Source organism: Lampris incognitus, chromosome 17 (genome assembly GCF_029633865.1).
Source record: "Lampris incognitus isolate fLamInc1 chromosome 17, fLamInc1.hap2, whole genome shotgun sequence".
NCBI classification, from domain to species: Eukaryota; Metazoa; Chordata; class Actinopteri; order Lampriformes; family Lampridae; genus Lampris; species Lampris incognitus.
Genome location: NC_079227.1, coordinates 8,209,356 through 8,233,989, shown reverse-complemented (window position 1 = coordinate 8,233,989; position 24,634 = coordinate 8,209,356). Strand labels below are relative to the sequence as shown.

General features: G+C 47.3%; 1 protein-coding gene across 1 annotated transcript in view; it reads left to right on the top strand.

Annotated features, from left to right (window-relative positions):
* Positions 1 to 23,776, top strand: part of LOC130127895 (monocarboxylate transporter 12-B-like) — a 38,948-nt gene extending 15,172 nt beyond the window's left edge. The window contains 6 exon segments of the mRNA XM_056297610.1: positions 4,847 to 4,950; positions 9,733 to 9,876; positions 13,467 to 13,791; positions 14,435 to 14,725; positions 21,038 to 21,297; positions 23,529 to 23,776. Coding sequence (XP_056153585.1) covers positions 4,847 to 4,950; positions 9,733 to 9,876; positions 13,467 to 13,791; positions 14,435 to 14,725; positions 21,038 to 21,297; positions 23,529 to 23,776 — 1,372 coding nt within the window.
* The last annotated feature ends 858 nt before the right edge of the window (positions 23,777 to 24,634 follow it).

Sequence of the window (24,634 nt, the reverse complement as noted above, 5' to 3'; positions counted from 1 at the left end):
TGATTTTATGGCTTTTTCTCTGCAACCTTCCATCAAACCAACTGGCTCGGTGAAAGTAAAGGAGGATATTTTCCCACTGTATCAGTGACGCAATATTCAGAGTCATTAGATACTTGTTTTCCTTTTCTCGTTTCCTACCTCAAATTACTAATTTCTCTGATTAGACAAGGCGCGGGACATGGAGCATGACGGGGGCGGTGATTACACAAATTTCTTGGCGCTGATTGAACAAGGGGCAAGACAGGGGGCACGGGGGGCAGGGTGATTGCACAAATTTGTGTCAGTTTGATTGGCTAGTTTGCAAATTTGGGAGGGGGGGTCAGGCATGTACAGGCATGTCCATGGGGAGGGATTAAGGGCCAAAGGCCTTGATCCTACTGCCAGCCCAAATCCCTTTTATGGCATATCCAGATTGTATCCAGATTGATTTTAGAAAGTCCGGGTAGTGTAGCGGTCTATTTTGTTGCCTACCAACATGGGGATCGCTGGTTTGAATCTCCATGTTACCTCTGGCTTGGTCGGGCGTCCCTACAGACAGTTGACCATTTCTGCGGGTGGGAAGCCAGATGTGGATATGTGTCCTGATCGCTACATTAGCGATGCCTCTGGTCGGTCGGGGCGGAGGTTCAGGGCGGAGGGGAACTGGGGGGAAGAGTGTGATCCTCCCACGTGCTACGTCCCCCTGGCGAAACTCCTCACTGTTAGGTGAAAAGAAGCGGCTGGCAACTCCACATGTATCAGAGGAGGCATGTGGTAGTCTGCAGCCCTCCCTGGATTGGCAGAGGGGGTGAAGCAGCGACCGGGATGGCTCAGAAGAGTGGGGCAATTGGCCAGATACAATTGGGGAGAAAAAGGGGGGAAAATCCCCCCTCTCCCCAAAGAAAAGAAAGTCAGGACAGCAAAAAAACTACATGAAATGTGCTTTTTGCAAATTGTACCTAAACCACATTTGGAGGTGGTTTGAAACGCTATTCCAATCGGATTTCTACAGATGCGTCTCAGTCCGGATGCTCTGGCCACCCAAATCGAATTTCAAACTGTCTTTTGTGTCACTTGCAACACAAAACGCAACAACGATGTCAAATCCCGGCTCATTCTAAAATTGGCAAGCCCACCTATCATCATCAAAGGTCCCGAGGACTGGGATGTTCCCGTCAGGCACTACTTTGCGGATGACACCACACCTCTCTTTGCATTATGAAGCCTGCCATGACTGCGGCACGAAACATTGCAATGTAGACCAGCCTCCTCCGTCGCTGAGTTTTCCTGGTGCGATGGAGGAGTTCTGCACCGTGAATTGACAGTGCGATTGTTTGGAGGGCGAGATGATGGATCTCCATTTCTCGTGCTTCCATGTTGGTAAACCATGTCACCAGCGTATGTAGTTACTCACGCCTACGTTGTTACCACAGCAACACATGCAGATAGATATAGGTTGGTGATGGCTGGAGTCTGGACGCACAAATCTGATCTGGTCACTTGCAAATAACAATGCGGACAATCTGTCTTAAAGATCTGATTTGAGAAACAAATTCAATTTGCTTGCAGTCTGAACAAGGCCGAAGCCACAAATCACTTTTTTGGCGGGGGGGGGATTTTTTCTCCCCAATTGTATCCGTCCCGTCCCGTCCCAGTCACTGCTCCACCTCCTCTGCTGATCTGGGGAGGGTTGCAGACTACCACATGTCTCCTCCAATACATGTGGAGTCGCCAGGCGCTTCTTTTCACCTGACAGTGAGGAGTTTCACCAGGGGAACGTAGCACGTGGGAGGATCACGCTATTTCCCCCAGCCCCCCTCGAACAGGCACCTCGACCGACCAAAGGAGGCGCTAGCACAGCGACCAGGACACATACCCACATTCGTGCATCAATTTCCATTCAGTATTAGTTTTCAGGACTGTAGAACTACAATACCACAATTACAATGCAGTAGTGAAAACTGCAGTATTGATTACACTGCAAATTACATTACAATTACAAATTACATTTGTAATGTACTGTACTATTGTACAAGTGCAGTTATACTGCATTAATAGAAGATGTATTACTGCAGTTTTTTTACAGCAGTAATGGGTTTTGGCACTGCTGTAATTGGATGCAGTACAGCTACAATAATACTGCAGTTTTTAGACTGCAATACAAATGCAGTAAATTGGATGTAGTACAACTGCAATAAAATGCAGTTTTTTATCACTGCAGTAATATGGCAGTTTTTTGTACGCTAGTACTGCAATTATATTGCATCCAATTTACTTCATTTATACTGTAGTTCTAAAAACTAATACTTTTGTAAGGGTTCTGTCCTCTTCATATTCTGCTCTTTATATAGACTAATGGTTACAATGGAGTTGACCTGTTGAGTTCTGTTTATCTGTTTATGACACAGAGATAAGGGTTAAAGGTTAACTGGGTTAAGGGTTTGGATAGGGTTAAGAGGTTTTGCCAGGGTCTGATCTCAAGTCAGCTACATGGTTATAGCATCACCGCTGGGCTCCAGACAGTGTTAACGAATACAGCAAATATTCCCTCTTAGAGGATACGTATCAGTGTGAACTCAGAAAGGAGGGAAACCTCTTCTTTCTCCTCTTCTCTTATTCTCTCCTATGTGCTCATCTCTTCTCCCTTGCTCTTACTTTGCCTCCTTTCTTCTCTCCTTTTTGCCTGATAGTGAGACTGAGTAGCCATATCGTTACCACTTCATTATTCAGTTGAATTTGCCTTCTCATTAGCTGTTTACAGTATCTTTTGTTTTTGCAGGGGGTGGGGTGGTGGTGTTGATTTGCCCAAACCAATTACTGGTCATTGATTTATCCGGCTGCTCTGACGTCATTTTCATTTCAATTAAGATGCATTATGGTGGAAAGAACACTTTGAGAAGCTCCTGAACCCGGCTAACACATCCTCAGTGGAGGAAGTAGAGTCTGAAGACTCGGGAGAAGCCCCACCCATATCTCTGGTAGAGGTCTCTGAGGTAGTTAAGAAGTTCTTCGGTGGCAAGGCACCGGATGTGGATGAGATTTGCCCAGAGATGCCAAAGGCTGTGGACATTGTTGGGCTGTCTTGGCTGACATGCCTCTTCAGTGTTGCATGGAGGTCAGGGACTGTACCTGTGGCGTGGCAGACTGGGGTGGTGGTTCCCATATTTAAAAAAGGGGATTGGAGGGTGTGCTCCAATTATTGGGGCATCACATTGCTCAGCTTCCCAGGGAAAGTCTACTCTAATGTGCTGGAAAGGAGGCTCCGACCGATTGCCGATCCTCAGATCCAGGAGGAACAATGCGGATTCTGTCCTGGCCGTGGAACAACGGATGAACTCTTTACCCTGGTGGAAATGATTAGTGAGGCATGGGAGTTTGACCAGCTAGTCTACATGTGTTTTGTGGACTTGGAGAAGGCTTATGACTTGTACCCCAGAGCACTCCGTGGGGGGTACTGCAGGAGTATGGGGTACCGGGGCAGTTGCTACAAGCCATCTGGTTCTTGTATAACCAAAGTGAGAGCTGTGTCCGCATTCTTAGCACAAAGTCAAACACGTTTTCGGTGGGTGTCGGACTCCACCGGGGTTGTCCCTTGTCTCCGATTCTGTTTGTGATATTCATGGACAGGATCTCAAGGCACAGCCAAGGTGAGGAGTGTGTCCATTTTGGGAACCTCAGAATTGCATCTCTGCTCTTCACAGACGAGTGGTTTTGTTGGCTTCATCAGAACTCAACCTCCAGCGCGAACTGGGGCAGTTTGCAGCTGAGTGTGAAATGGCTGGGATGAGAGTCAGCACCTCCGAGTCTGAGGCCATGGTTTGCTACTGGAAAATTGTGGATTGCTCTCTCCGGGTTGGGGTTGAGTTTTTGCCTCAAGTGAAGGAGTTCAAGTATCTTGGGGTCTTGTTGAGGAGTGAGGGTAGGATGGAGCAGGAGATTGACAGGTGGATTGGTGCAGCATCAGCAGTAATGTGGACATTGTACTGGACCGTTGTGGTTAAGAGAGAGCTGAGCCAGAAGGCAAAGCTCTCAGTTTACCAATCAGTCAATCTTCGTTCCAACCCTCACCTATATGGTCATGAGCTTTGGTTAGTGACCGACAGGGTGAGATTGTGGATAGAAGCGGCTGAAATTAGTTTAATTTGTAGGGTGTCTGGGCTCAGCTTTAGAGATAGGGTGAGGAGCTCGGACATCCGGAGGGAGCTTGGACTAGAGCTGCTGCTCTACTCTAAAGGAGCCAGTTGAGGTGGTTCGGGCATCTGATTAGGATGCCTCCTTGACGCCTTCCTTTGGAGGTTTTCTGGGCATGTCCAACTGGGAGGAGACCCCGGGGTAGTCCCAGAACTTGCTGGAGGGGACTACATGTGCAATCTGGCCTGGGAATGCCTTGGGATCCCCCAGGAGGAGCTGGAGGGTGTTGCTGGGGAGAGGGAAGTCTTAAGTGCCCTACTTAGCTTGCTGTCACCGCGACCCGACCCCGGAGAAGTGGCTGATGATGAGATGAGATGAGATGCATTATCCTAAGCAGGTTTATCAAGAATGTTGGTCAATGTTGATAAAACAAAAAACTGATGAAGGTGAATTTGGAGCAAAAGCTTGGAAAGCTGTGCATATTTTACCCATTGACATTTTTTGTCTTTGTTGACAAAGGCAACACCAGGTGCTACGATCCTTTCTTCTACTTCCCGGCCTCTTTTCCTCCTCTCCTCCTCCTCCTGCTCCTTTTCTCCCCACCTCTCATCTCATAGGTTACTTGAAGATGGATTTTAAAAAAAGTATCCATGCCAGGCTTGTAATACTAATATCGGACGACTTATTTCTCTCTCTCTCTCTGTCTCTCTCTCTCTCGCTCTTTCTGTCCCTTCAGGTGTATCTCCATCTTCTTTGTGGAGTTCCAGGGTCATTTTGGAGGAGATTACTCCAGCACAGCCTGGATCCACAGCCTGGTGGACTGCACCACCATGCTTTGTGGTAAGACTCTGCAGTTAGTTGTAGTGATATTTTGTAGAAATAGTAGTACCAACAGTAGTAAAACTAGTATTAGCAGCAGTTGGAGTAGTACTAGTGACAGTCACAGTATTCACAAACAGAATACTTTATTCATCCCCGAGGGGTAATTGGGTATTAAATTAAATTGCGTATTAAAGCCAGTGGTAGTAGAAATAGTGGTAGTAATAGCTGGAACACTAGCAGCTGTAGTATTCATGGGTGGATTTGAGGGGGGAAGCCTTTGCCAATGCTAACATGTCCAAACAAAGTGAGCTGCAGAAAAAATATTGGCATTTATTCAACAGGAAAAAAAAAGTATGATACGGGTGACAGGCATGGGCACAAGTCCATGAATACTGGGAGGGCATCCAGCGCTCTACTTGTGCCCCGTCCATAGGGTTAGTGGTTGTGTCAGGAAGGGCATCTAACATAAAATTTTGCCAAATCAGTATGCGGATTGACAAGACCATACCGGATTGGTCAAGGCCCGGGTTAACATCGGCTGCCATTGGTGCTGTGCCCTCACAGGGTACCGATGGAAACTGTAAAATCCACTGTGGTGACCCCCTGAGGAACAGGGAATAAGCTGAAAGAAGAAAAAAGAAGTTTAATAACCGGGATGGAGTTTGTTAACACACACAATCTGACAGTTTGCTTTCTTTCTGCATTTCTTTCTTGGTTTTCCATTTGCGGGTTTCAGGATGTGTGCACAGCACCGAGACTATATCTTAAATGTTTTTGATGAACAATGAAATACCTGCATATCAGTGTTTTAACTGTCGAAAATGAGAAAAGTTTTCATCACTTTTAGTTGCAAACTCTCTTTATCAGTATGTCAGATTTTCCAATTTAGAAACCTTTTGCAGCATTTAGGGTTTCTTCCAGGTTTTCTGTCTTCCATCCATTATCCAAACTGCTTATCCTGCTGTCAGGGTCCCAGGGATGCTGGAGCCTATCCTAGCAGTTACTGGGCGGCAGGCAGATGGGCAGACACCCTGGACAGGCCGCCAGGCCATCACAGGGCCCACACACACACTCACACCTAGAAACAATTTAGTATGGCCGATTCATCTGATCTGCATGTCTTTGGACTGTGGAAGAAAACTGGAGCACCCGGAGGAAACTCATGCAGACACAGGAAGAACATGCAAAGTCCACATAGCGGACGACCTAGGACGACCCCCACGGTTGGACTACCCCGGGGCTCAAACCCAGCACCTTCTTAGCTGTGAGGTGACCACACTAACCACTGTGCCACCGTGCCGCCCAGTTTTCTGTCTTGAAACTTAAAAATGTGCGTACCAACACCTTAAAAGATACGGATGCTGAAGATTTGCTGGTAAATGTTACAATTAGCACACTGTTAGTACCCTAACATAGCAACCTAAAAGATTATGAATAAAATGTCGAAAACAACAAAGCAAAGGAAAATACAATTTATTCAAACGTGTTGTTCTTCAGATCACTGCCTCTTCGAGGAAATGCATTTAGAATTACAAAAAGAAACCTTATTCTGTATTTTAACATGGAAAAGAGTCCCGTCTCCAAACTCAACAAGAACCGATCAGAAACAAGCTGATTTCTTGACTTTTCAAATAAGTTGTGGGTACACCTGCTGTTAAAATAAGCTCATGATTTTTTAGCGTTTAGAAGGTAATTGTGCTATGCAAGTGCAGTGAATTCAGGGGGCAGCCAGGAACCGCTGCTGCGGCCGAGAACCACCGCCGCAGCTGGGAATTGAACCCGGATAGCCCACACCACGGGCGACTGCGCTAACCAATCAACTAAAGGGTCCGACCCGTTAGCCAAGGGCTAGCGAGTCGAAGCATCCGTGGTCGTTGCGCTACCCCCCCCCCTTCTGGAAGCACATCCCCACGCTTCAGCATATCAGCTCCCTCACGCCTCTGGGTGCACACGCTTCCCGATGGTCTCACAGTCTCTCCATCCCACTTCTGACACCAATGTAGTGAATTCAGGGGGCAGCCATCAATCCATCGCAGCCGGGAATCGAACCCAGGTAGCCCAGACCATGGGCGACTGCGCTAACCAGTCAGCTAAAGGATCTGACCCGTTAGCCAAGGGCTAGCGAGTCTAGTCATCAGTGGTTGTTACACAAGTTTTTGGCACACCCCTCCTTCCCGGTACCGATGGTTGTCCCCACTTAATGCATTGTAATATTTTTATAAATCAACCCCAGGAAATGGTCATATTATTATTAGTAGCAGCAAGGGTAGTAGTTTTAGCAGGTGTAGCTTGTATAGTATTATTTTCAGTGCTAGAGGCAATAATAATGGTAGTAACCCACTCCTGTAGGATCTTGGCCTCTTGTTGCCACTTAGTCTCTTCTCCTTTTTGTGTTATTTGCTGTATCTAACTTGGATAAAACCTGTGTGGTGAACAACCTGCACATTCTGATGGCAAACACCCAACCTGCTGAAGTGCCCCACGGCAAACAAAACAATATCCCTATGAGATGCAGGGGTGCTTTTCTGTAGCGAGTGCTGACCTCTGACCTCTGGCTGTTGTAGGAGTTTTGCAAACAGTCCTTCCTTTATCCTCCTCATGCTTGTTCTGTCTGTCTGACAGTGAAGTTGTAAATCTGTCTCATTAATGCTCATTATCCTTCATGTGCAGTCAGCAGGTAAGGTTCACACCGGGGAGACGTCACCGTAACTTGTTGACTTGCAGGTTTCTTCAGTCTGTCCTGTTGAAACTGGTTCAGTGTGAGCTCAAGTGGATTTGCACTCGAGATATGTGAAATCTCTTGACTTCTCCTCCCACAAAATAAATCTCACATTATCTACTTGACATACTGGTATTTCCAAAACCACAGCTGGCTCCATCAACAAAACAACACCGTTTAGTTGAGTTAAGACGTTAAGTAATTCCTATTACCCAAAATGCCCTTAAACTAGCAACAGTGTTCATTTCAAAATATTTGTCCATAACCTTGTGTATTCAAACTAAATAAAAATGGCGTCCCTACAGACACAATTAGCTGTGTCTGCGGGTGGGAAGCCGGATGTGGGTATGTGTCCTGGTCGCTGCACTAGCGCCTCCTCTGGTCGGTGGGGGCGCCTGTTCAGGGGGGAGGGGGAACTGGGGAGAATAGCGTGATCCTCCAACGCACTACCCTGGCGAAACTCCTCACTGCCAGGTGAAAAGAAGCGGCTGGTGACTCCACGTGTATCGAGGGAGGCATGTGGTAGTCTGCAGCCCTCCCCGGATCGGCAGAGGGGGCGGGACAGCTCGGGGAGAGTGGGGTAGTAAGTTGTTTGCATGTGACGTCACGAACTACAGATGGAGGGCAGGAAGTGATTTTCTACATAGGAAGCACTATCACAAACTTTCGAAATATGCGCTTCGCGAAGGGGGGGGGTAGTGTAACGTGCATGGATAAGTCTGCTACACTACGTCACAATACGTACGTGTCAGAGGACACGTTTTTGCGAGACCGAAATACCTGTATATGGACACGTATTAGTTGCCACTGGGGCCGCAATCCCGTCTTCTGGCCACTGGGGGCGCAAGAAAAAGCGCGGACAGCGTCATGGCGGCAGCGGTCCTGCAACCAACACAGACGAATGCGGGAGGTGCGGCAAGACGCAGCACACCGATGAGCGGAAGTGTCCTGCAATGAACAGGAAGTGCAACAAGTGTCATAAAAAGGGACATTGGGAGCGTGTATGTCACTCTAAAGCGGTGAGAGACGTCACTGAAGAGGTTAAACAGCTGTACTTTCTGGGAGAAATTGGCAAAGACAGCAGTCAGGAACATTCGCTCCGCCATCTTTGTTCAATATTTTGGACATTCTATTGCGTCATGACCTAGTAGGCTACAGGGCGCCCCTAGCGGCATCTGTGAGATACGTGTCAATGAACGCATATAAGTGACTTGCAGAAGCGTGTCCATACACACGTAAAGAGGAGGCGACCGGTCTGGGATAAGTAGACACGTAAGCCCTTCGCTAACGGGTGGGGGTGGGACCCCCTTAGTCGAGCGGTTAGCGATGTCGCCCGCGGTGCGGGAGATACGGGTTCGCGTCCCGGCTGCGGCGGCTCCTGTGGTCGCCCCCCGAGCCCGCCACAGCATCTTACTCTCTGTTGATACCTTTCTCTCATAATATCGTCTAAACTAGCTCCACCTTGCAGCCATTCTGCTTTTCACTTCCTGCCCTCCATCTGAATCTCGCGCGTCACCAGACTCACGTGACTGCAAACAAGGGATTGGCCAAAACACAATTGGGGAGAAAATCCAAAAAAAGAAAATAAAAATGTACACTTTTGCTTCCTACCTCTGCATTCAGACAAACCTGGTTAGAAATAAATAAAGGAACTTGTGTTTAGTCAGTGTAGTAAGCTCGCGGGTTAATTTCATTCATTCATCCATGAAGACTGAGACAGTGTTAGCCCAAGACCACCCACTATGTGATAGTGAGATAGTTTTATCAACACGTACTTTATGGATCAATTAATGAATCAGTCAAGTTACATTGTTTTGTAGCGCTTTTCTAGCTGCAACAGCCACTCAAAGTGCTTTACAATCCACACACATCATACACTGATGGATGATTCCTACTTGCAAATCGGAGTTTTCGTCCCCCCATTGTTTCTTTTTTGTTGTGGGGGAAACAAGTTGATTGAATATTTTTGCCTTCATTTTGTCAACAAAACTGCCACTGCTCTGCAAGCAGTCTTTATTCCCAATCATCTAGAATGAAATTGATGTTAATAAGTTCTTCTCTTTGTGTGTCTGTGTGTGTAGCTCCGGTTGGTAGTCTGATAGGGAATCAGTGGTCATGCCGTGTGGCGGTGATCATCGGCGGCCTCCTCTCCTCCTGTGGCCTCCTGCTCAGCTCCTTTGCTCCCAGCCTGGAATTCCTCTACCTCAGCCTAGGGGTCCTCACGGGTAAAGTCCAGCTTCTCCTCAGACACCTGTCATTTCCGTGTGATTCAGAAGCACCTTGCATCCAGAAGGTGTCACAACACCCATAGCGCCTTGTTCTTCCCACTGAGCTGCACAGGGAAAAGAAACCTTAAAGGAAGACCCTGGTATTTTTAACCAAAGCCCTATTTCACTGTCTTTCAGAGTCAAACCAAGCGATGGGTAGCAGAATCTTTTAAATTGATTCAGCATTGAGCAGCTAGCATCAGCTGACTGCTGTTGTGTAATGGCGCTCACCAAATAATGTCCACTAACAAAACTAGTTTTTTTGTTGCTAACAAGCTCAGCATGGTAATGAGAGGAGTTTAGTTAGCCTTAAACACAATATCAACCATGTAATTGTATAGATATCAATCGACTGGGGCATCCGGGTAGTGTAGCGGTCGGTTCCGTTGCCTACTAACACGGGGATCATTGGTTCGAATCCCCTGTTACCTCCAACTTGGGTGGATGTCCCTACAGACACAATAGGCCGTATCTGCAGGTGGGAGGCCGGATCTGGGTATGCGTCCTGGTCGCTGCACTAGCACCTCCTCTGGTCGGGCTGGGCGCTTGTTCGGGGGGGAATAGCATGATCCACCCATGTGCTACGTCCCCCTGGCGAAACTCCTCACTATCAGGTGGAAAGAAGCGGCTGGCGACTCCACATGTATCGGAGGAGGCTTGTGGTGGTCTGCAGCCCTCCCCGGATCGGCAGAGGGGGTGGAGCAGCGACTGGGACGGCTCGGAAGAGTGGGGTAAATAGCCGGATACAACTGGGGAGAAAAGGGGGGGTGGGTGGGAAATGCAAGAATCTTAGATTAATATGGCAAAGAGATTTGGGCAGTAAGGATGCTGAGGTAACACCACCATGGCACAAACAGCACAATGGTCACGCACATTTATTACCGCCTGTTCAGCCATCGTGCATGCGTGAATGTCATTTTCCAAATTGGCCGAATGGTTTTTCACCGGTGAGGTAATACAGCCAGCCACAGGGGGTGGATAGAGGTGGGGGCTCTGAGACCATAATACCCTGCTTGTCTTAACGTTATTTTTTTGCACTGGCCGGGTCACAAGGGATGCGAGAAGTAGATTTATCACAAAATGGCACATAGGACACTATATGATTCCACTCAAACTATACAAAAGGGTCTGACGAAGCACAATAAATACTGGAAATACAAGCAGGCACATAGTACATTTTTGCATGCCATATGGTAATGCCGCGTAACGGAGTGTTAGCACTCATGCTGGCAGGCTTCATAACAGGAGCACGTCTTATGTTACACAAATGGAAAAACTTAAACAAGCCAGAACGTACAGGACGGCTAAAACTAATGAGACCAATTCCCAAGAATCCTCAATAACCAGACTTGAATAATCACAAAGTGGTTTAATCAGATCTGAAACCATTTCCTCTTATATATTAGAGGCCTAATTGTGTATGTACCACATGTGTCGGAGGAGACGTGGTAGTCTGCAGCCCTCCCGGATCGGCAGAGGGGGTGGAGCAGTGACCGGGACGGCTCAGAAGAGCGGGGTAATTGGCCAAGTACAATTAGGGAGAAAAGGCGGGGAAAATATGTTTCTCCAAAACTAAAAATGCAAGAGATTCAATCGTCCATGACTCTTCCAAAATATTTGTGATTTCAATGCATGTGTTCTTAAAATTAGGATAGATGGACTTGACTGTTGACGACCACTTCAGCCAGACATTAGGTGAATGTGCGCCGGTACCCACGTGTGAACACGTCTGCGGTCCTACTTCAAGCGCACTATTGAAAAGCTGAATGGCCTTCCTCAGTCTAACTGTAGGTTAGACTGAGGAATTATAATTATAATTTCTGTGCCCTTAGAATAATAGCGGGATGATGAAGATTGAAGGGGTTAAGCTTGGGCGTGAACAATTTGTTGCATTGCACTTCGTCGTGGCTACAACAAAACCACTAGATCCACAGGAAGTCCTCGCTCGGCTACTAGGTTCTGATGGCTCAGCGGTGCAAGGTGAGGCGTGAGACGGCACGAGATGGCATGAATTGGGTTGAACAGACAGTCAGTGCGGGACCAGGTAGGCTGCGTTCACATACTGTCCTAAGAGACAGCTCCACCTGATCATGCCAGAACAAAAATATCCAGTAAGCTCGGCAGCGTTTTGTTTGTTTGACAAGGGCGTGCTGACACACGTCAGGGACTGTACTGTGGCCGAGGCGCACAGCGTCTGTGGCCGTCTGTGAATGAACTAAAGCTCTCGTTGGAATGGGAGCTGTATGCTCGTGGACTATATGGCGGCAGAAACCTGGATATCGAGAGCTTCTGGTCAGAGGTTTTTTTTTCAGAGAAACAATGGCAAGGATCCGCTTCAATAAAATGACGACATTTCTCCATGTCGACTACAGAGTGGAAAGGTTCGAGCGCCTGTAGGCTGATAAATCATCGTATGAACCCGTTTTCCACAACACAAGTGTTGAACCGGATTTAGTTGTGTTTATTGTATTTGAAAACAACAACAGGGTTTACAGATCATAGCTTAAAAGCATGGTGTTTAATACTTTTGCATTAAAAGTAGGTAGTAGAGGGGCGTCCGGGTGGCGTGGTTGTCTATTCCGTTGCCTACCAACAGGGGGATCACCAGTTCGAATCCCCGTGTTTACCTCCGGCTTGGTCGGGCGTCCCTACAGACGCTATTGGCCGTGTCTGCGGGTGGGAAGCCGGATGTGGGTATGTGTCCTGCTCGCTGCACTAGCGCCTCCTCTGGTCGGTCAGGGAGCCTGTTCGGGCGGGGGGAGGGGTAACTGGGGGAATAGCGTGATCCTCCCATGTGCTACGTCCCCCCCCTGGCGAAACTCCTCACTGTCAGGTGAAAAGAAGCGGCTGGCGACTCCACATGTATGGGAGGAGGCATGTGGTAGTCTGCAGCCCTCCCCGGATCGGCAGAGGGGGTGGAGCAGCGAGCGGGACGGCTCGGAAGAGTGGGGTGATTGGCCAAGTACAATTGGGCAGAAAAAGGGGGGGCATATAAATAAATAAATACATAAAAGTAGGTAGTAGATATTATTTTGACTGCAAAATTTGCTGCCGTAGTGCCCCCTGTTGGTAGGCACATATTCATGTTTGTCTGGGCGTTGATGTTTGAATTAAAGTGTTGGCTTTTCTAGTGTTAGAATAGAAGTTTTTTTTGGGTTTTTTTTTACCACACACTCCGCGACCCATTCAGAACGAGTCCACGGCCCACTTTTGGGTGGCGACCCAGCAGTTGAGAAATACTGATTTAAAGGACTTTCTTGATGCATGCTTGATAGTCCAGGTAAGGAAATACCAGAAAGGTGATTCAGTTCATCAGGACACAACGTTTTGAACAAAACAAACAAACGCGCAAAACGTTGGGTCCAGATGAACCGATTCAGCTTTCTGGGATTTAAAGGACTGTGCTATCCATCACTGGGATTAACTCTAAACAACAGGAAAATAAGGCTCAGGTTAGAAAATACCATCGCTATTGAACCCTGCACTTGATGTGGTTTGTTGGCACTTTATTCAACTGTGAGAATAATTCCCCCGCTCTCTTTGCTCAGGTCTGGGTTTTGCTCTGTGCTACACGCCGGCCATAGCCATGGTGGGTTGCTATTTCAGCGAGCGGAAGGCGTTAGCGTACGGCATCGCCATGTCAGGCAGCGGGATTGGCACCTTCATACTGGCTCCGGCCGTGCAGCTCCTCATCGAACACTACTCCTGGAGGGGAGCGCTTCTCATCCTCAGCGGCTTTGTGGGCAACCTCTGTGTCTGCGGGGCCCTGCTTCGACCAATCACACTTAGGGACGAGATGGAAGGGGCGGAGCATCTTGGTGAGTAGAGGGTCGTGGACAGGGGAGGCGGAGCTTCGGTGTCTGGGGAGATGCTGTCGGGTCGCTGAATCTTTCACGCTGTCTACCTACAGTTGTTTATGGACTCATTCACTCGAACCATGTGGTCAGTCTTTAGCTCGGTGCAGTCTCTAACACAACTGATTACAAATGTGAATGGGCGCACACAAATCCCTTAAAAAATAATGCTTTTGTTCTTAATTTTAGTCAGCACAGGAGAAAAAAGAATGCAAAGGATGAAACGTGTCTTTTCTCCTGTGCTGACTGACAGAGGAATTATTTTTAGTGGATTTCTGTGAAACTCATTCATCTTGTCATTCATTTATATATTTAAAAACAACATTTTGTACATTACAACACAGAACACCAAGTAATAAATACATAAAATGTGAATAGAATAAAACTGCGTGTGTGTTTGTGAAACAGTGAACGTATGTCAGTGTCATAAGCATAAAATGGAGAAAAAAGAAAAACACTGCAGAATCAATAACAAAAATCAGCACACACTTAGTTTTGTCATCGCACAGCTGAAAACCTGCCTCACTCTTTCCTAAACCAGTAACCGACTCACCGACTGCGGACGCGGAACTTGGGCTGAAACTCCCCAAGGAATCCAAGGACACCCTGTCCACATCATCTTCCTCACCTCCATCATCACCTCAAGCTCTGTTGCCCAGCAGCGATGCCTGCAATCCTGCCCTCTCCACCTCCTGCTGGTCAATGAGAGGTCCGTGTTTCAGTTCCCGCTTCCTGTCCAGCCGGGAGTATCGTTTCCTGCTGCTGCCGGACTTCGTGGGCCTGGCCATGTCCTTTCTGTTTCTTGCCAGCGGCTGCAGTCTTCCCTTTGTCTACCTGGTTCCCTATGCCCTGAGTGTGGGGGTGAGCCACCAGCAGGCAGCTCTTCTCATGTCCATCCTTGGAGTGATAGACATTGTTGGCAACATCACCTTCGGATGGTTGACCGATAGGAGGTGGGTACAGGAATATTTGTATTTATTTTAGTGTTACTCAGGGAATGGACCGCCACCCCCCCACCCTACTTTTTGATCTGATATAGATAATAATTGAACCAGAGATGGGCTGATATTGTTTTTTCACTGTCAATACCCATTCCAATGCAGAAACACCTGTCAGAAACACCTGCCTAGTATGTAAAGTTGACAGACTGAGATATGTCCAAGCACGGTGAAAGATCCCTGCCCCTCGACTGATGGAGAGACTCAGAATGCCCTGACCTCTGCTAAAGAGGTTAAGCTTTATGTTGGTTCAGGAAGTAACAGAGAGAAATGAAGGGGCTTGTAGCTGGAGCAATAGGGGCTGATTCCTTCATGTCCCTCCTTGCAGGATTTATATCAGTTTCAGATAGGAACTCAAAGTAAAAACATGTGCAGTGCAATTACTTTCCCTCATCAGTAATCAGTTAATTCCATTACCATTGAAAGGAAGTAATAAGTAACTGGTTCCAAGTTCAACTTTATTATCATGTGTATTGAAATACAATGAAACTTTTGTGCTCTGGCTCCCCCTGCCTTAATACAAAGGACAGAAGGACAACGGACACAAGGACACCCCCCCCCCCCAAAAAAAGACCTACATAAACTATGTACACATGAATTCATACATTATATACACAATTTAGAAAAGTACACATTAACACAATAATGTGAGGTGCATCAGCTGTTCAGCAACCTGGCTGCCTGCGGAAAGAAACCATTACTGAGACGGGTGGTGTGCGATTTGATGCTCTGGTAGCGTGTTTTTAGATGGAAGGAGCGAGAACAGAACATGAGCAGGATGGGTGGTGTCCTTAATGATGTTTTGGGCTTTCCTTTTGCAGCGAGTGGTGTAAATATTATGAAGTGGTGGTAGTTCCGTGCCAATGATTTTTGCTGCTGTCTTTACAGTCCTTTGGAGCAGTCTGCACTCCTGAGAAGTCAGGTTGCCAAACCATACTGTGATACAGTCTGTCAACACACTCTCCATGGTACTGTCATAAAAGTTAAGAAGAGTTTTGGTACGCATACCAAAACTCTTGACACGGCTCAGAAAATACAGTCTGTGCTGTACCTTCGTGAGGATGCAGTTGGTGTTGAGAGACCATGTGAGGGTGTCTGTGATGTGTAAACCAAGAATTCTATCCACAATTTCAATACATGACCCATTGATGCAAACAGGAATGTGATTTTCTCTGATCTTTTTAAAGTCAACAATGATTTCTTTTCTCTTATTGAAATTTAGAGAGAGGTTGTTATCATGGCAACCACTGAGGATGCACAAGCCAGTGCATCCTTAGTGCCGGTCCCAAGCCCGGAAAAATGGGGAGGGTTGTGTCAGGAAGGGCATCCGGCGTAAAATCTTTGCCAAATCAAATATGCGGATCATAAATAAGACTTACATACCGGATCGGTCGAGGCCCGGGTTACCAACGACCGCCACCGGTACTGTTAACCAGCAGGGTGTCGGTGGGAACTATGCTACTGTTGGGCGAAGGAGAAGGAGAGGGGGAAAGCATGTCCAGAGGCAGCTAGAGAGGGGGAAGGGTAGGCATGTGGAGGTGAGAGTTGGAACTTTGAATGTTGGCACTATGACTGGTAAAGGGAGAGAGCTGGCTGACGTGATGGAAAGAAGAAAGATAGGCATACTGTGTGTGCAAGAGACCAGGTGGAAGGGGAGTAAGGCCAGGAGTATCGGAGGTGGGTTCAAACTCTTCTACCATGGTGTGAATGGGAGGAGTAATGGGGTAGGGGTAATTCTGAAGGAAGAGTATGTCAAGAGCATGCTGGAGGTGAAGAGAGTGTCAGACAGTGATGAGTATGAAGCTGGAAATTGAAGGTTTATTGCTGAATGTTATCAGCGCATATGCCCTGCAAGTTGGGTGTGAGATGGATGAAAAAGAAGAATTCTGGAGTGAGTTGGACGACATGGTGGAGAGGGTACCCAAGGAGGAGAGAGTGGTGATTGGAGCGGACTTCAATGGACATGTTGGTGAAGGGAACAGAGGTGATGAGGAGGTGATGGGAAGGTATGGAGTCAAGAAGAGAAATGTGGAAGGACAGATGGTGGTCGCTTTTGCGAAAAGGATGGAAATGGCTGTGGTGAATACATATTTCAAGAAGAGGGAGGAACACAGGGTGACATACAAGAGTGGAGGAAAGTGCACACAGGTGGACTATATCTTATGTAGAAGGCGCCATCTAAAAGGGATTGGAGACTGCAAGGTGGTGACAGGGGAGAACGTAGCTAGGCAGCATCGGATGGTGGTCTGTAGGATGACTTTGGAGACCAAGAAGAGGAAGCGAGTGAAGACACAGCCAAAGATCAAATGGTGGAAGTTGAAGAAGGAAGACTGTTGTGTGGAGTTCAGGCAGGAGTTAAGACAGGCACTGGGTGGTAGTGAAGAGTTGCCAGATGGCTGGACAACCACTGCAGAAATAGTGAGGGAGACAGCTAGGAAGGTACTTGGTGTGTCATCAGGACAGAGGAAGGAAGACAAGGAGACTTGGTGGTGGAATGAGGAAGTACAGCAAATTATACAGAGGAAAAGGTTGACAAAGAAGAAGTGGGATAGTAAGAGAGATGAAGAAAGTAGACAGGAGTACAAGGAGATGCAGCGTAAAGCAAAGAGAGAGGTGGCAAAGGCAAAGGAAAAGGCGTATGGTGAGTTGTATGACAGATTAGACACTAAGGAAGGAGAAAAGGACTTGTACCGATTGGCTAGACAGAGGGACCAAGCTGCAAAGGATGTGCAGCAAGTTAGGGCGATCAAGGATAGAGATGGAAATGTGCTGACAAGCGAGGAGAGTGTGCTAAGAAGGTGGAAGGAATACTTTGAGGGGCTGATGAATGAAGAAAATGAGAGAGAGAAGGTTGGATGATGTAGGGATAGTGAATCAGGAAGTTCAGCGGATTAGCAGGAAGGAAGTGAGGGCAGCGATGAAGAGGATGAAGAGTGGAAAGGCAGTTGGTCCTGATGACATACCTGTGGAGGCATGGAGATGTTTAGGAGAGATGGCAGTGGGATTTTTAACTAGATTGTTTAACACAATCCTGGAAAGTGAGAGGATGCCTGAGGAGTGGAGAAGAAGCATACTGGTACCGATTTTCAAGAACAAGGGCGATGTGCAGAACTGTAACAACTACAGCAGTATAAAGTTGATCAGCCACAGCGTTAAAGGGAAAGTTTACAAGATGGTTGTGAGACCAGCTATGTTATATGGTTTGGAGACAGTGGCACTGACGAAAAGACAGGAGGCGGAGCTGGAGGTGGCAGAGTTGAAGATGCTAAGATTTTCACTGGGAGTAACGAAGAAGGACAGGATTAGGAACGATTATATTAGAGGGACCGCTCAGGTTGGACGGTTTGGAGACGAAGCAAGAGAGGCAAGATTGAGATGGCTTGGACATGTGTGGAGGAGAGATGCTGAGTATATTGGGAGAAGGATGCTGAATATGGAGCTGCCAGGGAAGAGGAGAAGAGGAAGGCCAAAGAGGAGGTTTATGGATGTGGTGAGGGAAGACATGCAGGTGGCTGGTGTGACAGAGGAAGACACAGAAGACAGGAAGAAATGGAAACGGATGATCCGCTGTGGCGACCCCTAACGGGAGCAGCCAAAAGTAGTAGTAGTAGTAGTAGTAGTAGTGTTATCATGGCACCATATGGTTAAATCTCCCACTTCCCTCCTATAGGCCCTCTCTTCGCTTTTGCTTATTAGTCCAATTACTGCGGTGTCATCTGCAGATTTAATGATGCTGTTGTAATATATGGCAACACAGTCGTGTGTAAACAGACTGTACAATAGGGGTCTGAGACAGCAGCCCTGAGGCACGCCAATCCTAATGTGAATGAGTATGTTCTACCTATTCTCACAGTCTGGGGCCTGCCTGTCAGGAAATCAAATAGCCAATAACAGATAGAGTTTCCCAGACCAAGACCTCTGAGTTTCAGCACCAGTTTGGATGGTACAGTTGTATTAAAGGCAGAAGTATGATCAGTAAAAAAACATTCTGACATAGGTATTTTTCTTTTCAAGGTGTACTAATGAAGTATGCAGAGTAAGTGAGACAGTATCATCTACAGATCTGTTGCAGCAGTGGGCAAACTGTAATGGGTCAAGGGTTGCAGGAATGTTAATTTTTATATATGATATAACCAATCTTTCCAGGCACTTCATATTAACAGAGCTCAGAGCAACAGGTCGGTAATCATTAAAGCAAGAGACGTGTGTTTTCTTAGGTACACGCACAACGGTGCTTTATTTAAAACAGTGGAATCGCACATAATGCCAGGGACAGGTTAAAAATGTCAGTAAAAACCTGAGATAGTTGAGTGTAACATGCCTCAAGGACACGGGGAAGGATGCCGCCTGGGCCAGCAGATTAACGAGCCTTAACCCTTTAAAAAGTTGTACTCACATCATCCTCTGTCACCTGTAGATCGACTTCCTCAGGTGGGCACTGTACTGCTGTCACTGGGTCCACGTTGTGAGCTTCAAAGTGGGCATAAAAGTTGTCAAACTCATCTGGGAGGGGGGCAGAGGTGTCGATAGGCACACTGGCTTTAGATTTATAGTTCGTAATCACCTGCAGCCCCCTCCACATGCGCCATGAGTCACAGCCACTGTAGTTATTTTCCAGTTTGACGCTATATTGTCTTTTAGCGGCTTTGATGGCTCTCCTTAAGTCATACCTGGATTTTTTTTGTAGCGTTCCTTGTCCCCCAGTTTAAAAGCAGTGATACACTCCCTCCTCAACCTCAGGCGAATGTCGCTGTTAATCCAGCGCCTCTGGTTGGGTTAGGAGCGAATAGTCCGCACTTGGATACAGTTATCCGCAGAAAATTCAACAAAGCCAATGACCGATTCAGCACACTTATCCGAACTCCAGGATGAGTCCTTAAAGATTGACAGGTCTGTTGATCCAAAACATCCCTGCACACACTTCGGTTTCTGTTCAGAGCACTGATGGGTGGTCCCATTTCCCAAAGTGAGGTCGTGGGATAGCCCTGTAAGCTGCCTAGTTCGTGGAGTAACAGTGGTCGAGAGTCTTATTGCCTCTGGTTGGGCAGGTGACATGTTGGTAAAATTTTGGTGCACAGATTTCAGGTTACAGTTGTTAAAGTGCCCCGCCACAATAGAAATGGCCTCAGGGAGCAGGTTCTCCTGCCTGCTAATGGCTCTAGACAGTTTGTCCAGCGCTGCTGCAGCAGTAGCTTGCGGCGACATGTAGACAGCAGTTAACAGCACTCGGGGGAATTCCCTTAGGAGATAGAATTGTCTACACCTTTTTGTTATCTAGTTGTTCCAACACTGGCAAACAGGACTGAGACACTGTGTCCATGTCAGTGCACCATGAATTGTTAATAAAGAAGCATACACCACCTCCCTTTACCTTGCCAGTAATCGTCATGGAACAGTCCATGTGGTGCACAGAAAAACCCTCTGGTTGTATATACAACCGGAGGGATCATGTGTATTAGGGCTCAACCAAGTCTCTATGACGCAGAACACACGACAGTCCATGTCCCTATGAGAGCTGATTCGGCAGTGAAGTTCGTCCAGCTTTTTGTCGAGGGACTGGACATTGGAAAGCGGTATGCTGGGAATTGAGGGCCGAGTAGGACGCCGTCGTAGCCTCACCAGGGTGCCACCTCGTTTACCTCGCCTCCGGCAGCGCTGTCTGCTACCATTACTCCCTGGTGGTATCCGTTGGTTGTAGTATGAAGGAGTAAGGTCCGCACACTAAATTGCTCCCGAAAGCTGTTTTATTTGGCAACGTTTCGATCAGGTAGATCTTCCTCAGGGCCAAGGAAGCTGTGGGGAACGTCAAATCTTATGTCCAGTGAAGTCTGGCGATCATAGGTAATTGTGCAAGACGTGGTTTTTGCAACTAAAGCGACATGTAACACGAAAACAACCCACAAGGCAAGAGCGGCTCGTAGCGGGTTGCCATATTACGGCGCCAGCTTCAGTCTCATCACATGAAGCTGTCTGGTTGTGCTGGGCAGCTCCCAGTGGCTGAGAGTAGAAGACCATTTGTATGAAACGTGTTGGTCTGTGTGCATGTGTTGTGTTGGCAAGGCTGATAAGCCTCCTCATGTCACAAAGGCTAAAACACAAACATACCATGACGGTCTCTTGTAAACTTTCAGCTGATATATTGAACTACTTGTCAGGCAAACACGCAGCTGTTGCGGTATCTATTTATGACCAGAGGTCCCAACTCTTCTCCCTCCCCCCTTATCTCCCATGTTGCCTTGCTCCCCTCTCCTCCCCCCTGTCCTGCAGGTGTCTGAAGCCCTACCGCACCGCCTGCTATGTGTCCTCCGTGGCGATGGAGGGGATGTGCTGCCTTTTCACCCCCCTGCTTCATTCCTTCTCCCTACTGGTGCCCTTCGCCGTCCTCTACGGCTACTTCGACGGAGCCTACGTTGCACTCATCCCGGTGGTGACCTCCGACGTGGTGGGAGCGCCGTACCTCTCCTCTGCACTGGGCGTGGTCTATTTCCTCCACGCCATTCCCTACCTCATCAGTCCACCAATAGGAGGTAGGCGAGTTATTTTGAATGAGGACTTTAATGTGGGTATTGTGTAGTCACCGAGGAGGGGACATTATTTTGGTAGCGCAGCATATCTATGGTGGTGATGTATTATTTCTTACACGTGATTAAGACTCTTAATTGGAGAAGAAGATTGTGGCAGCTGGGTGAAAATCTGCCACTGAGGTGCAAAAATTCCCAATTTACATTCGTTTTCATAGAAACACAACCTTAACCTACATTTATTGATTCTTCAGTGAAGAATCAATAAATGTAGGCTATTGATTCGTCAGTGAAGTTTGGTGGCCATGTGCTGTGACAGGAAGTGAAGGGTCTTGGTCATATCAGCAGCTGACAACATGACCCTCAGCTGATTAGTAACTACCTGTGACCTCTCAAACCAGTTTATGTAATTCACCCACCACCACAAAGTCACTTTTCACATGGACAACGCTACGGAAGACCTGGTGGGTGAGTAATGTTGTGAATGGGCAGTACTGGTCACTCTTTAATTTTTACCACCATCTTCAAGAGTTGAGCAATATGTCAAAATGTTCCTACCAGCCACCGTCAGTCCAACAATCAGCGATTGCTGAACTCCCCCCGACGCCGATTTCAGCGAATACAGTCATGGATGAGCTCGTTGCGAAAAATAATGCAAAACCCCCTATTTGGGATTATTTTTAGATTTCTTCTTGGCGTTTTCCGCCTTTATTGGACTGTGATAGTAGAGAGAGAGAGAGAGAGACAGGAAAGGCACAGGAGAGAGAGGGGATGACATGCAGCAAATGGCCCGGGCCGGATTCGAACCCGGGCCACTGCGGTGAGGACTCAGGTGAGCCACCCGAGCGCCCCTGTAAGGATTTTTTCGGTTTTAAGCAAAACACAACCGGCAAGCCGAAGGGCCTAAATGAGGTAATTTGCCGTCTTTGCAAACGAGTAGCGCCAGCAAAAGATTCTAACTCTACCAATTCGCACAACCATTAATGTGAAAATCTAATTTTACTGAAACATTACAGTCTATAGGCTGCTCTTACTCAATCAAACTAAATAAATCACCTTGAGATCTTAACTAAGCAATAAGCTATAAAGGAACAGCTGTCCGACACAATTTGGGGGGGGGGGGCAATGGCGTCAGAGAAGGATGCCTCCACTTGCAGCCTCCAAATGGGGATATCATAACTGTGCTATTAAAAGATCAGGGTACACGACTGCACATACAGTTTTTGTGTGGTTCTCAAATAGGATTTATGAACAACCAGCTGTCCTGTGAGCCCAGAGGATCGGAGTCTAAAACTTCTGATGTAAACATCTGAATCTGAGTGACGCCGGGCGGTGCGATGAGTTCATCGGTCAATCATTGACAAAGGTTCTGCGACAGTCTGTTCACAACCCGGGACAAGGCTGTTGGTACCTGACGCTGACTACATGTGCAGTATATTGCTTGTAAACAGTGCAGGGCGCTGGGGCACCGCCCCCTTCAAATATCAAGAGATGAAAATCAGCTTAAACATGTTAAATATAAGTTAGTTGTATAATGCAGATAATTATGAAGTAAAAGTGTTTGTCAGTGTGTGAGCGTCTGTCAGCAGCCATTGAATATCGGTTCAAATGGTATTTGGTTGATTTCTGTCTGAGTACATATACTTCCCGGGTGAGGGGCGCCGACCAAACGATACCTCATGTAAGCCCTCAAGCTTTTGGCAAGCAGGTGACCTGAGGCTGCTGTCTGATTGGTTTCTTCAGATTTTCCATGGGGCGCCCCAGACACTCCCACTTTTACTGGCAGCGAATTGGTATTGTTTTAATGGTCTTTGATCTAATGTGACTGGACAATTCTCGTGGCTGTCAATCATGTTCACACCCATCACACGCCTCGTCTCGACTGTCAATCATCCACCATCTACGAACCCTGATAAAATCTATAGGTTACATTGTCCATCTTAATAACTCTGTGACTGTGTGGACATTAAAGCAGCTGTCAGGTGTGCTGCGCCAAGGTAAATTGCGCCCCCCCCCCCCAAAAAAATTTTTTTAGCACCAGCCGCCACTGCTTGTAAACCATTTGTTGGTCAGTGTTCTGGTCATTGTGACCTTTTTTTTCCAAGGGAAATCTGTTAAATCCTGAAACAGAATGTAACATGTCAATGCTCTGTAGTGAAACACCACATAACAGCACATTTTTTGTTTAAAACGAGGGAATAATATTTATTTTGCTCTTTCCGCTTTCCTAACTCCAGGTTGGTTGGTGGACACAACAGGAAGTTACACGGCCACCTTCTTCCTCAGTGGGGCCGCCCTGATGACCAGCTCATTGGTCCTGTCCGCGGTCGCTGGGATACGTCACTGTCGCCACCAGGGAACGACTCGCGTCACCAAGGACGCCAAACATGAGCCCCTCCCCTTCAACCTGGCCAACCAATCAGACTGCTACATCGCCTCGAACAAAGAGGCCATGCCAGCAACTGACAACATAATGAAATCATAGCTCCGAACTGAAGAACTAGTATTGTTTCTGCAATACCAAAGTGTGCTGGAAGATGGTGAGGTGATTAACTATCGGCCGAGGCAGCCTTCGATCAGTTATCTTGTAGCGTTGGTTGAAAGTAAGCAGCTTTACTTTTGAAACACCGAAGGCGTGTTTGAGGTCAGTCATGAATGATTTTTTTCGGTTTGTAGATGACAGCATCGACAAAACATGATGGCCAGTGCTTTCACTGGAAACTACGTGCATCATGGAGGCAGTCGCGACCCACTTACAGAAGGATCTGCCATTTAGCCGCCGCCATCATTATGGACAATTTTACTAAACTGGAAGGACTGGAATTCTGACTCTCGCTGTAAACGGTATCAGGATGTCTGTGCTCTTGGTCTCAGGACTGAAAAGTGCCTTGTTGTGAAAACTTGTGAACTGTCGACAGAGCGCCCCTCAGCTCAGTGACACTTGCTGAAGAAACACTTCCTGGAACTGTTGTTAGCCAGCACCGGACACTTCCTGGTGAAGTTATGCAAACCACGGGATGACCGTAGTGGTGTTCAAAACAGGTTCACGTTTGATTTGTAGGGGACTCAAAGCGACAGACTCTTTACGATTAATCTTAGCTCGTATCTCTAGTGAAAGTTACATTTTAACAGGCAATTCCAGACTTGAGTGGAAGTGAGCTGTGCATTATGTTATAGATTATAGTGAAATAACTCATTAAGTGCCTGGCTCCTGTAAGAGCCATGTAGCCTCTCAGCATCAGGGATGTGGACATCAGAGCCATGCCTACCAAATACTTAATTTTTAAGCTGGTTTGGGTTTTCCTTGCTCCTTTGCCCCCCTGCAGATAAGCAGGTTTCTGCA